We start from the raw sequence: 15078 nt of genomic DNA, 5'->3' as shown, positions 1-15078 counted from the left end.
CCCCTTCCCTCTGTTTATTTGATAGATATATCAGTTTTCCAAGCTACTCCCTTGTCAACATGTCCATCCGTTTGTTTGTGGAGGAGGATGATGCGCAGCTTGACGGGAGAAATCACCGCAGGGCCTGAAGGTGTCCAGCAGTTAAAAACAGTTGTAAAAAAAATCAGGGGGGATGGTGGATTTTATCATATGGGGACAGATAATTTGTGCTGATTACAAATAATATAATATATTACAAATAATAGCAGTGACCAAAACACCTGCAGAAATACTGCAGGAATGACATAGCAGCAGTTAAATGCAGCCTTCTGTAAGCTTTAAATATCCACTGGGCTTACATCAAATACATCAAAACACAACAATAAAAAACACTTTTCTGAACTTATCAATATGACTCTGTCCTGTACAGGATAAGTAACATGGATCACTGCAAAAACTCACAATCTTAACAAGAATATTTGTCTTATTTCTAGTTAAAATGTCTCATTTTAGTAAAAAAAAATCTCATTACACTTAAAACAAGACTCATCACTGGAAAAAACAACAATTTTCACCTGTTTCAAGTAGATTTTCACTTGGAAGTGGAACAAGATTTTTTTGCTTGAAGATAAATCTTGTCCCACTGGCAGATTTTCCTACTTATTTCAAGTGAAAATTTACTTAAAACAGGTGAAAATTGTCAAATAAGTTATTTTTCTGGTGTTATTTTTCTGGTGATGACTCTAAATGTTGAAATAGCAGTAAAACCACATTCATTGATGAAATGACATAAGGGATGGAAAGGGGGGATGGCAGTTTTACAGGGGGGATGATTTTTATTTTATTTCTCTCATGCCCCCTCAACTCCAGTACTGGTTAAAAGTGACTCAAGAGTTTTTTGGGTTGTTGTGGGTTTATTCTTATCTCAAGTTTGTCATTTTAGTAAATATCTTATTCGTTTTCAAATTGAACTCTAAGATTTGCTTTTAAAAAAAGGGGGGAGTTTATATTTCAGTTTCCTGGACTCCCAATGTCCCATTATGATGATCATTCCTTGCAGGCCCACGCACATCTCTGGTGATGGTTGGATGTTGGTGTCCTTTGCGCGTCCCCGACTTGCGTGTGCCTTTTTTTTTATATTACATGAGAGATGTGTCTCATTCTCACGGATGATTTGAGGATGTTACACCGCTGGATGAGCTGCATCTCGGCATGAAATAAGACAGCGGGTCTAACAGACTGCAGACGGTCGCAGCTGTATCTTATTCGCATGTATCAGATTTTGGGGGCTCCAGTCAAACAAAGGATAAACAATCATACTCTGATGCTTTTAAGACGGCTAAATCACTCCTGCAGGAACAGCACAGAGACACAGATGCAGGGATGTTGGTGTAACACTTCTCCACAAACCTCCACCGCTGTTATAAATACCCAGGAGCCCACTATATCTTCTGTGGATTATTTGTGTATTGCTGGATCCTGTGCTGAGTTGCATGTGAGAAGAATAGGCATGGGGCCAAGCTAAGTACCTATCTGGACTAGAGATGGGCGGTATGGACTAAACGAAGTATCACGATAATTTCTGGCATTTATCCCGATAACAATAAAAATGACGATAAAAAAAATTCCAATTCAACTCCATCTTTGTAACTATAAATCTATCACCACATTCAGTCTTTGGAGCCCCCAAATCACTGCTCTAAAAGAATACTAAATGCTACTAAGCTACACCAATTAAATTAATAAAAAACAATTAAATTAGTACACCTGTACTGCAAAACTGTAATGACTCAAATGAAACAAGTCTGAAATGAAAGAACGGATTCAACATTTATTCAAACTGTATGGCTTAAACAGTGGGATAACAGTGCAAACAGCAAAAGTATCATTGTCCTTCAAGTTTTCCTAGCTTATAAAATCACAAAGTAGAAAAAAATACAACCTGATAAATAAAGAAACAGGACAAATGAATAAAAGTTCACTGAAAATAAAATCCAATCATTGATGATTGGACCTCTTCTAATATAAATACAATGTGCAAATTAACCTGTGGTTGGAACATGCCACAAATTAGATACTATTGCAATTTTTTTTTCGTAATAGTCAAACGTTATATCAAAATGTAACAACCATTTCCTTCTGTTTTTGCAGACTCTGCACATAATAGATGATGTTTGCTCCTCGTCTCTCTTTATAAATCCAAACCAGTTCCAGAGCTGGAGCCTCGTTTAACAACGAGCTCCTCGCTCTCAGATCCGCCTTCCGCCATGTTTGTTACACAAAAACGTCACCAACGGGAATTTATCCTTTTTACCGCGAATTTACAAATTCTTACCGTGGGGAATTTTTTTGACGGTAAATCGTGAACGGTAAAATATCACTCATTCCTAATCTGGACCCCAATTTGGGAGCGGGGGGGGGTTCTGCAAATATTTTTCTGAGATTTGAGTGTTTTTTAAATTACAACCAACTCAAAAACCTCAACATAGATTGTAATTTGTATAATTCTACCTAGCAAATATGCCAGGAGCCCAGGGATGTCATCGTGCTCCTTTTGTCATTGTTGGTGTCGCTCTGCAATTACACCACCAAACACTAGGTGGCAGTGCTGGTTCTTTTCTTCTTCTTTGCAAAGCTTTACTTCCTGTAACTTGGACACAACAGGGCAAATAAAGCATGTCTTATGTGAGGTGGAGCCTAAATGTTGAGCATTAGTTATTTTCACTTACATTGCTGCAAACTTTCTTTCTACCCAGCTTCAAAACGAAAAAGAAGGAGAAGTTGCAGGAAATGCTTGGAATCACAGTTATTACAGTTCACAACCCACGCTTCGTAACATTTCTGGGGAGGTGTGCAGGCCACAGCCAACTTTACAGTTGACGGGTGTCGTCAGTTCCACGCAGAAGCATCAACAACGTACAATTCAACCTTGCCACTTTTGTTTGGGGTGGCCATATACTGAATATTTCTTTTTCTCTGAGCTACTAAGATTTGATCAAAGCAAATCTCATTTTTAATTTAACCCAAAGCAGAAAAATTGTCAACCTATGTCATATTTATCTCCACCCACCTTCACATCATGTTTTTTGCTGTACATAGTAAGGTGGTAGCATGACTTTAAACCAGGGTCGGCAACCCGCGGCTCTAGAACCGCATCCGGCACTTTAGCGCCGCCCTAGTGGCTATGGAGCTTTTCAAAAATGTTTGACCTTTTTTTTTCCTTTTTTTCAAATTTTTTCCCTTTTTTTCTTCCTTTTTCCTTTCCTTTCCAATCTTGACATTTTGACTTTTTTCTCGAAATTTTGACTTTTTAAAATTTTGACTTTTTTCTCGAAATTTTGACTTTTTTCTCAACATTTCGACTTTTTTCTTGACATTTCGACTTTTTTCTCAAGATTATACTTAAACATTAATCTTGACATCTCGACTTTTTTCCTGACATTTCGACTTTTTTATCGACATTTCGTCTTTTTTTTCGACATTTCGACTTTTTTCTCGAAGTGCATAATGAAAAAAAAAATCTTCCCCCAATTATAACTAATATAGAAACATGCAGCATGTGTTGCCTTCATTCCAAGGCTGATACAAGACTTTTCATTTTTTGCGGCTCCAGACATATTTCTTTTTTGTGTTTTTGGTCCAATATGGCTCTTTCAACATTTTGGGTTGCCGACCCCTGCTTTAAACAATTTCTAGAGGCACACCCTATGGGAAGAAAGGGTAAAGTGGAGTGTCTGACCACCCCCTAAATCTGCCCGCTACGAGTGGATCTGTAAAGACAAAAGCTGAACAAAAGCCTTTGTACTGGATCTCTGTGGTATGTAAACCAAAGCATGACACCGACATTTCACCAAGACCTCAGAAGATTGACAGCTAATGAAAATCAAGATCATTATATATCTCCTTTAAGCAAATATATGAACATTTACAGTAACACTAAGCATTATTCATTAATGTCTTTGCTCACACTGAGCCACTGATACTCATTAAAATTTGAGTAGAGTGTAACGTGACAATCGAAACTAAAATAGTCCCTGTGTGACACGCTGAATCCAAGGGGGGAACTGGAATCCATTACTGCAGTTTGAGGGTGTTTATTCAATCCTCTCAATACAAAAAAAAAAGTAGATGGACTTGCAGAATTGGACTATATGATGGTGAAAAGCTTTAGCAGTCAACAGAAATGTCAATGCCCTTCCTCACGCTCAGTACTGGAGTTGAGGGGGGATGAGGGAGGATGGCATCCCACCCTGAAATAAAAACGGTCCAAATCATCCCCCCTGTAAAACTGCCATCCCCCCTTTCCATCCCTTATGTAATTTCATCAATGAATGTGGTTTTACTGATATTTCAACATTTAGAGTCATCACCAGAAAAATAACTTATTTGACAATTTTCCCCTGTTTCAAGTAAACTTTCACTTGAAATAAGTAGAAAAATCTGCCAGTGGGACAAGATTTACTTATTCCAAGTGAAAATCTACTTGAAACAGGTGAAAATTGTTGTTTTTTCCAGTGATGAGTCTTGTTTTAAGTGTAATGAGATTTTTTTTACTAAAATGAGACATTTTAACTAGAAATAAGACAAATATTCTTGTTAAGATTGTGAGTTTTTGCAGTGATCCATGTTACTTATCCTGTGAAGGACAGAGTCATATTGATACGTTCAGAAAAGTGTTTTTTATTGTTGTGTTTTGATGTATTTGATGTAAGCCCAGTGGATATTTAAAGCTTACAGAAGGCTGCATTTAACTACTGCTATGTCATTCCTGCAGTATTTCTGCAGGTGTTTTGGTCACTGCTATTATTTGTAATATATTATATTATTTGTATTCGGCACAAATTATCTGTCCCCATATGATAAAATCCACCATCCCCCCTGATTTTATTTTACAACTCGAGTACTGCTCACGCTCTCTCTATATCCAGCAAGATGATTCCCAGGTAGATGTTGAAGATATTCATCAGTGATTAAACCCCTGTCTCACACTCAGACACACGCTGCCCCTGACCAGTAAGAGGAACATCCCTGCCTCTACGTAAGGTCATTAGATTGCTCCATGTCTAATAAAAGTTTTCAAATTAACCTCTACAATCTATCATTACCAAAATTATTCATCACAAGCATTGTCAATGTAATTGTAGAATTATAATTCTGAGAGAAACAATCAACATTTTGCTCAGCAGCTGCTAGGGATGGGCGGCATGGACTAAAAAATGTATCACGATAATTTCTGGCATTTATCCCGATAACGATAAAAATGACGATAAAAAAAATACCACTTCAACTCCACCTTTTTAAATATAAATGTATCTCGCTCTCAGATCCGCCATGTTTGTTACACAAAAACGTCATCAACGGGAATTTATCCCTCCCTTCCTTCCTTCCTTCCTTCCTTCCTTCCTTCCTTCCTTCCTTCCTTCCTTCCTTCCTTCCTTCACGTACGTTGTGCGTGGATTTAACACAGAACCATAAATCAGTTTTACACAAAAACGTCATCAACGGGAATTTATCCTTCTTTCTTTCTTTCTTTCTTTCTTTCTGGCTCATTTCTTTCTTTCTTTCTTTCTTTCTGGCTCATTTCTTTCTTTCTTTCTTTCTTTCTTTCTTTCTTTCTTTCTTTCTTTCTTTCTTTCTTTCTTTCTTTCTTTCTTTCTTTCTTTCTTTCTTTCTTTCTTTCTTTCTTTCTTTCTGGCTCATTTCTTTCTTTCTTTCTTTCTTTCTTTCTTTCTTTTTTCTTTCAGGCTCATTTCCTTCCTTCCTTCCTTCCTTCCTTCTTTTTTCCCTTCCTTCCTCCTTTCCTCCCTCCCTCCCTTCCTTCCTTCCTTCCTTCCTTCCTTCCTTCCTTCCTTCCTTCCTTCCTTCCTTCCTTCCTTCCTTCCTTCCTTCCTCCCTCCCTCCCTCCCTCCCTTCCTTCCTTCCTTCCTTCCTTCCTTCCTTCCTTCCTTCCTTCCTCCCTCCCTCCCTCCCTCCCTTCCTTCCTTCCTTCCTTCCTTCCTTCCTTCCTTCCTTCACGTACGTTGTGTGTGGATTTAACACAGAACCATAAATCAACTTTACACAAAAACATCATCAACAGGAATTTATCGTTTTTACCGCGAGACGACAAATTCTTACCGTGGGGAATTTTTTTGACGGTAAATCGTGAACTGTAAAATATCACCAATTCCTAGCAGCTGCACATCAAACATATAAATACACAGGTAAATGAGCAATGATTGTACAGAAAAGAATAAACGTATCCAACTGATTTTTATCGAGTTTAGATGAATTATTTCTTTAAATTAAAAATAATTAAAAACCTGAAATGTGTCAGCGTCATATAATTCAATGAAATCATGCTGTTGTAATAATAGTATAGTATGCATCTGCTGGTTCATTTAATCACTTATTCTCCAAGACACAAGCATCACTAATGCAGTAGATCAATTAAAATGTTTCATTATGAAAACATTGTTTACATAATTAAACTCACCTTTATTCATCGACAATGACATGCATCTCCCTGCATTATTTCATGTGACTCATGTTACAAAGTTATATTTCATGGATTACTTCCGCAATATTTGCCTTCCTCGTATATTATTATCGATTTAAAGTTGTTGCGTCTCCTGTTACTCGTCTTGCATCAGGATTGCATTTTTTCATTTCATTTCATTTCATTTATTCCATTCATGGTATATCTTCTTAATAATGTTGTACAAAATTCCATGAAGTACACATTATCACCATGAAAGAAAAGGAGCAGGAAGAAGAAAACTTATGATACCTGCCCCTCTCTGTTAATACAATTACGTTGACTTGCTGAACACCAATCTATCTATACATATATAAACAAGAAAACAAACAAAAATACCACTCTTCTATCTATTTTTTTCTCTTTCTCCTTCTTTTTTGTAGGCACTTATCTTTTCTCTTTTTAAACATTTTCTTAAGCTGATGCAAACTTGTGCAACTTTTCAGTTCCTTGCTTTGTCCATGCCATAATTTTACACCTGTAACAGAAATACACATTTGTTTTATGTTTAGCCTTGCAAAAGTATGTTTAAAATCAAGTTTAAGTCTGTTATCCTCATCCTCCAATCTGAACAAATTTTGTAACTGTTCTGGTAATGATCTTTTTTTTGCTTTAAACATTATTTTTAAAGTTTGAAGTTCAACTATATCCGCTATTTTCAATAAACCTGCCGAAATAAATAATGTGTTTGATGGTTCTCTGATGCCGACCCTGTGAATGACTCTCACTGCTCTTTTCTGTAGCACAAACAGAGGAGAGATGTTACTTACATAGGTATTACCCCACACTTCCACACAATCATTTAGATATGGCAAGATAAATGTACAATACAGAGTTCTCAGTGTGTTAGTATTCAAAATAAACGTAACCTTATTCAATATATATATACTCTTCGCCACCTTGGCTTTTACATATGCTATATGGTTTTTCCATGTCAGCTTGTCGTCTAAAATAGTACCCAAAAACCTAAACACAGACACTCTCTCAATGCTCTCTCCTGCAAATGAAAGTGCAATTTCATCCTTTTTTCGATTTGTAAAAACCATAAATTTATTAAACTCCACCCATCTCTTTTACAGATTTTGAACTCTAATGAACATTTGTAATCATGATTATAATCTTCTCAGCGAATTTTGTACCCCAAATGTACCCTGGCATGCATACTTTCTCTGGAACTGCTGTTCACATAATGACCTTTTTAAAGGTCACCCTTCCTCTTGTGCTCGTTTCTTTCCTCTCTGTTTCTGGTCCTCTTCCTCCTTGTCCCAGGGTTGAAGACTGTTACGTAAACACGGTCCCTGAGCACACGTCATCATCGCTCAGTTGCTTAGCCCTTCTTCTGTCCCATCAAATCCCAGCCTCCATTCTCCTCCAACATCCATCTTTATGTTTTCTTCCTCCTGTCAGAGCGTATCACCTCACATCCTCCCCGCCGCAAAGACGCAACACTGTAGAAGTCATTTTCCATGTTTGATGAACACAACGGGAGTAGAAATAAGGCAGATGGGTGATGAGGATGAGATCTTTTTTGTGGCTTAAATGCCATTTTTCTTCTATAAACAAAGCCGTGAAAGGAGAAGGAGAGAAAAAGGGCATCTCTTCTTTTGTCAGGAGTGAAAATGTCAATAACTGTCATCATTAGCTAACAGACTGAGCAGGTTGGAAAATATCACGCATCTTGGATGCTTTTTGAAGCTTTCCCGAGGACTGTGCTCTGTGTAATTGTTTTCTCCTTCTCAGAAGTCAGATGAGACAGATAGACGACATGCCCTCATGCTTACATCTTTTCTTTTTCATTGGTATTCCTCTGCTTTTTCTGCTTTCTCTCCTGCCTGCTTTCCCACCCCCCCCCCCTTTTTTTTGTCACTTTGTCTTTATTGGATTTTCAGGTTATTACAACTGCACATTTTTACCAGATTACAGAAATGATCTGTATATTCACCGTGCAACAAACAAACAAATGAAAATAAAAAGTAGAAAAACATGAACATAAACTTGTGGGTTAGCACAATAATAAAAAAGAGAAAAGGGAAAGAAAAAAAAAAAGGGCTGCATCCTTATGCTTTCTCTAGATAAAATGTCCGCTTCTCTTCTCAAATAGCCCTTCCCTCAAACTAGGGCTGGGGATTGATTCAAATGTCAAGAATCGATTCGATTCCCATTCTTAAGATTCAGAATCAATTATCAAGATTTGATCCGATCCGATTTGATTCCGATATTGATTTGGGTTAGTGTTATTAAAACGGTTTTTTCAGCTGTTGCATGAATTATATGACTGTAGTTATGCAACATATTAATACTAGTATTAGATTGAGATTAAACAGCAAGTATTGGCAGCTAATGATGCTGTAAGGACCAATCAGCTCCCAGAATGCTGATAGAACTGCTTTCAGAAACATCATGTGGGTCAGAATTACCAAACAGATCCAGGGAGGAAACAGAGACGGATGAAATCGGTTTTATTTTTTCCCACATTCCGTTTAAATTTATTCCATTTTCGGTCTATTTTGGTTTTTAATTTTTGAGCATTTGGTTTTTAGCATTTTATGCAAATGTAACCCCAAGACAGTATATAAAGTAATGAAATATAGACAATTTATGCAATTATACCCTAACACTTTAATGTTTTCATACCTTTAAACATATTTAAAGGCAAAAACATGGCACCAGTTATTCTCGTGTCCAACAAAACATTCCTTTTTTGGGGATAAACAAAAAAATAACCAAAAGTTGTAATGTAATGATGAAAAAAAAAATACATAAATAAATAAAATAGCCATCTTTGAGCTTACATTAGGCCTATAACTGACTGCTGAAAAATTGTAACATAGGCCATAAAAAAAAAATGCATTTAATTCATTAAAGTGCATTGTAAAAAAAAAGTGAAAAAGAAGTGGATAAAACAAAATAAAGAAAAAGAAAATCACTCCCTTTCCCATACAAGTATTAATATTAGTATTTTATTTATTTTGTTTTATCCACTTCTCTTGCGTCATCTAAACACGCCGTTATGAATTTTTTCCCACTCCCCGAACACAGAAAGTGTTTTTTTTTGCTATTTTCGGCCGAACAATTTCAGTTACCGAACATTCGGTGCATTCATAATGTGCATTTAAAGCAGCATAATGTAACTTTCAGCTTTTGTTGAGTTTGGCGGCTCCTTTGGACAAAAGCGGTAGTGCTTTACCAGTAGTGTGGCAGGGTTCTACCATCCACCTCAAAGTTACATAGTGCCAGTGAAGGTGATACAGACCCCTCAGACCATGACAGAGGTTCATTAAACCTGTTGGAAGTTGATGTACCATCACAATGACTCTGGAAATATTATATTAAGGTGGAAAAGTTACATAGTGCTGCTTTAAAGAACCACATTGTCTCCAGCCCCATCCCCCCCTTTTTAACGCTTTCATCCTCCTCTCTTAGGGCTCGATGATTCTGGCCGTCAGAACATGCAGCCTCCTCCGTACCTGCAGGGGCTGCAGGGACCCCAGCGTGCCCCCCCAGCACCCCAACATGCCCCCCCAGCACCCCAACATGCCCCCCCAGCACCCCAACATGCCTGCCGGGGTAGGATCCCAGCCCAACTACCCTCCTCCTCCTCCTCCCCCCGGCTCTGACGGATACCTCCAAGAAACTCAGTTCCACTGCGCCCCCATGGGGCCTCCCGGGGCCCCCCAGGGCTACACCGTCCAGACCCAGGGCCCCGGGGGCAACATGCCACACCCCCCAGTTGGATATATCCACCCGGGTTATCCCCTGCAGCTGCAGCCCTGCACGGCCTACGTACCCGTCTACCCCATGGCATCGGTGAGTAAGAGAAGAGCCTGCACGAACGCTTTCATCTGTCTGAGATCAGGTTCTCACAGAACTGAAATCTCAACGGATATTTCTGCTTCTATCTGATTTCATCTTTCACATTTGCAGATCTGATCCCATATTTTGTATCCTTGGTTTCTTAAGCTGTTTGAGAAATAACTGCATATCATTTGTTACTAATTATAGATAGAAGTACAGTTGCTATGGGCAGTACTCGAGTTGTAAAAGAAAAAATCAGGGGGGATGGTGGATTTTATTTATTATTATTATTATTGTATCATATGGGGACAGATAATTTGAGCTGATTACAAATAATATAATATATTACAAATAATAGCAGTGACCAAAACACCTGCAGAAATACTGCAGGAATGACATAGCAGCAGTTAAATGCAGCCTTCTGTAAGCTTTAAATATCCACTGGGCTTACATCAAATACATCAAAACACAACAATAAAAAACACTTTTCTGAACTTATCAATATGACTCTGTCCTTCACAGGATAAGTAAAATGGATCACTGCAAAAACTCAAAATCTTAACAAGAATATTTGTCTTATTTCTAGTTAAAATGTCTCGTTTTAGTTAAAAAAAATCTCATTACACTTAAAACAAGACTCATCGCTGGGAAAAAAACAACAATTTTCACCTGTTTCAAGTAGATTTTCACTTGAAATAAGTAGAAAAATCTGCCAGTGGAAAAATATTTTTTGCTTGTAATAAGAAGATAAATCTTGTCCCACTGGCAGATTTTTCTACTTATTTCAAGTGAAAATTTTATTGAAACAGGTGAAAATTGTCAAATAAGTTATTTTTCTGGTGTTATTTTTCTGGTGATGACTCTAAATGTTGAAATAGCAGTAAAACCACATTCATTGATGAAATGACATAAGGGATGGAAAGGAGGGATGGAAGTTTTACAGGGGGATGATTTGGACCGTTTTTATTTCAGGGGGGGATGCCACCCCCCTCATTCCCCCTCAACTCCAGTACTGGCTATGGGGGGGAAAAACCAGCTACAGCGATGTCAGCAAGTGGGTTGTTTCCAAAGCATTTGAAACATCTTAGGTTGTTTTTGGGTATTATATGCCCAGAAGTGGCCAAATTTAGACAAGAGGATGACGTGCTAAGTTATCAGCTAATGTTAACATTGGCCTGGTAAGTAGTATTTGTATGACCATAAAGTTGGAATAATTTTGTTTTCAGAAATATACCCCTTTTTTTATTTACAATGAATTAATCAGTGGATGTCAAATATGTTTTGACATATGTTTTGACATCCACCTTTTATGGGCATCTTATGAAACCAGACAAAGCAGCAATGCACAAAAATGATGAATCACAAACTCAGCAGGACTCTTTGTTCAAAATGTATTGATTTTCTCCCCAACAAATGCCTGATGAATCTAAACAATGATCAAGTGACTCGGGTTCACCAGTGAGTGAACCTCCTGGCTACCAAACAGCTGATCGATCTCTCCCCGTTTGCTCCCAGCCAGAGCTGATAAACACTGATCTTCCATGGGTGATGTGTTCATAATTACAGCCTCATTTTCAGAGAGACTACCAGCACATTCATCCCTGAGGCTACATGTGTATAATAAAGATGCTGTGTATTGATGTGATGTTTCAAGAGACAATCTACAGCAGCTATAGTTGTCTTTAGGGCCAGCAACTAAATGTTTAATACGACAGGCAGGATATGATACACATACATTTGCTGGTACTTTTATATTTCCTTGCAGCAATGCTTCATTCCACCTGAAAGTACTGTAATTAAATCAGAGACAATTTTCTCATGTATGCCAGCATGCCTTATGTGTGGGGGAGTAAGCAAAAAAAAAAAGCTATGAAAATAAGGGCTTTATTGTTTATCTTACAAGGCTATTCCAAAATAGCCTGGACAGATTTCTTGATTCTCCAGAAATGATGATCAGTCTTTGCATTTTAGCTGTTTCAAACTAATTTTTCAGGCTTAAATAGTTTCAGACGTCATCAACATTTCTGTCCAACCCATTCAACCCATTTAAAAGAAAATACATACATACTGTCTCAGAAAATTAGAATATTGTGATAAAGTCCTTTATTTTCTGTAATGCAAAAATGTCATACATTCTGGATTCATTACAAATCTACTGAAATATTGCAAGCCTTTTATTATTTTAATATTGCTGATCTTGGCTTACAGCTTAAGAAAACTCAAATATCCTATCTCAAAAAATTAGAATATGCTAGGAATCTTAATCTTAAACTGTAATACATAGTTGATTTGTAATGAATCCAGAATGTATGACATTTTAGTTTTTTTAATTGAATTACAGAAAATAAAGAACTTTATCACAATATTCTAATTTTCTGAGACAGTCCTGTATAAGTCCCCCAAATATCTGTGACTACAGCTTCAAATATAAAGCTGCAAGCAGCGATGAACGGGCCTCGCACTCACGGCCACCGCCCCCCATAAGCATATCAGAAATGACACCACCCCACGACTCTCTATGTCAAACCATTCAAAAGTTATAGCAGAAAATAGAGACAACCAATCAGAAGAAGGGGCGGGGCTAATTCAGTACAATGAAGGTCAAGGACTCAATACAGAGTCCAATGACACCACCCACGAGTCTTTATGTCAAACCATTCAAAAGTTATAGTCAGAAAATAGGGACAACCAATCAGAAGAAGGGGCGGGGCTAATTTTTTTTCTATGTCAAACCATTCAAAAGTTATGGCAGATAAAAGTTTTCTAGAGGGCGCTGTTGAGCCATTTTGCCACGCCCATTAATGCAAACCATGAAATATCAAATGTATCACCAGGCCTGGCTTGCATGCAAAATTTGGTGACTTTTGGTGAAACTATCAAATATGGACCAATCAGATGAAGGGTGGGCGCGCTTTTAAGCATCTAGCGTCGCACAGTAACACTTTGGAAGAGAAAAGTAATGCGCGTAGTCACAGGATGGAGACGCACATTTTGATGTATAATACACCTTGGTGCACGTTACGGTTCGGGCCGTATTAACTGCCGAAGGAATAGCATAAATTTCGCCAAAATTACACGATTAATTCAAAATGGCCGACTTCCTGTTCGTTTCGGCCATGGCGCCAAGAGACGTTTCTTTATGTTGCGCCATGATACAGGTGTGTACCGATTTTCGTGCATGTACGTCAATCCGTATTGTGGGGCTTGAGGCACAAAGTTTTCTAGGGGGCGCTGTTGAGCCATTTTGCCACGCCCATTAATGTAAACCATTAAATATCTAATTTTTGCCAGGCCTGGCTTGCATGCAAAATTTGGTGACTTTTTGGGCACGTTTAGGGGGGCAAAAAGGTCCTCCTTTCGTCAGAAAAATGATAATAATACGAAGAATTCCTACAGATACAATAGGGCCTTCGCACTGTAAGTGTTCGGGCCCTAATTAAAAAGTATATTCAATTCAATTTTATTTATATACGGTAGCATCTATTACAACACAAGTTGTCTCTAGGTGCTTTCCAGAGACCCAGAACATAAACCCCCGATCAATTAGTACATAGGAAACGGCAGGTAAAAACTTCCCTAGTGGGAGAAAAACCTTGAGCCAAACAAGAAAAACTCCCCTTTAGGAGGGAAGAAACCTGGACCAGGACCTGGATCATAAGGGGGGACCCTCCTATTGGAGGCCAGATTGGGCAGAGCAGGAAAAGGGTGACCAGAAAGAGAGGGAATGATGAACAGAAAAGAAAGACACATACACACTGGTACAAAGGTACAAAGATATATTAGTATTAACCACCTGGGAGCAGGAGAACAAAGAGTTCTATGTACATATGACTGATACATGGTTGGCTGGTGCACTACAGGGATGACGATGTGAACAGATGTAAACAGCCGACACTGAGCTGATTAGAGGGTGAGACTGCAGGTCAGCATGCAGCTCTTGAAGCTCTGGCCTGCAAACATGTACAGAAGAGAAAAGGAGGGGGGGGGGGGGGGGGGGGCAGACCAGCACAACAAACTACAACAACAATGGAGAACAATTATGGTAATGAGATACTTATAATTCATAACTGAGAAAGGAAAGAGAAGAAGAGGAGAGAAGGAAGGGTGATGGGCACCGCTCAGTGGATCATGTACCGTAGGGGTATAGCAGCATATGACCAACAAAGCTATGTACTGTATAATACAAGCTGCTCTAGTCTTGTCCTATAGCTGTAGCTATGACTACTGGCCCTAACACACTAGAGTTTACACTAACTAGAGGCTTTACTAAACAGAAACATTTTAAGTTTGGTTTTAAAGGTGGAGGTGGTGTCAGCCTCCTTAACCCTCCTGTTGTCCTCATTTTCTGAATACACCCCGTGTCCTCTGGGTCAAAATGACCACTCTTCAGTAAACCCCCATTATAAGCAGTTTAATTGACTTTTAAACACCAAATTTCATCTTGCTTGAAGAAACAACTTGTCATTCATCACAAAATGTGTGAATGCTTAAGTTTTCCCTCTTTTTCATCTTCTTTATTTCTATAGGTAAAGAAAGAAATTTGCAAAAGGGAGTTTTGAATGCATTTTTATTCATCCCAATGACTCAGTTTATTTTTTTTTCTCCAGTGAACAATTTTTGATAATGTATACTATGAAATATAACATCCCATTCAACTAATTAGCACGTATAGGGCAGTATGCAAGTCCGCAGCCTTTTGCAGATATGTATTACACCTGCAGCACACAGTATAGTCCTTCTTTTGAGGGCACAACTGACATCTCTTCCTCTTACTTGCCCTAGCTGGG

The 15078-nt window shown here is 38.2% G+C and overlaps 1 protein-coding gene across 2 annotated transcripts in view; it reads left to right on the top strand.

Annotated features, from left to right (window-relative positions):
- The window catches only part of prrt1 (proline-rich transmembrane protein 1), a 29180-nt gene that overhangs the window by 284 nt on the left and 13818 nt on the right, over nucleotides 1-15078 (top strand). The window contains exons 2-3 of one of the 2 annotated variants that reach the window (XM_061742190.1): nucleotides 9920-9971; nucleotides 10015-10303. In XM_061742190.1, coding sequence (XP_061598174.1) covers nucleotides 9920-9971; nucleotides 10015-10303 — 341 coding nt within the window. Of the gene's footprint in view, nucleotides 1-9919; nucleotides 10304-15078 lie in introns of both variants that reach the window. The other variant, XM_061742189.1, reaches the window with a different exon arrangement.

Source organism: Cololabis saira, chromosome 15 (genome assembly GCF_033807715.1).
Source record: "Cololabis saira isolate AMF1-May2022 chromosome 15, fColSai1.1, whole genome shotgun sequence".
Classification (NCBI taxonomy): domain Eukaryota; kingdom Metazoa; phylum Chordata; class Actinopteri; order Beloniformes; family Belonidae; genus Cololabis; species Cololabis saira.
This window is presented reverse-complemented; position numbering and strand designations above follow the sequence as displayed.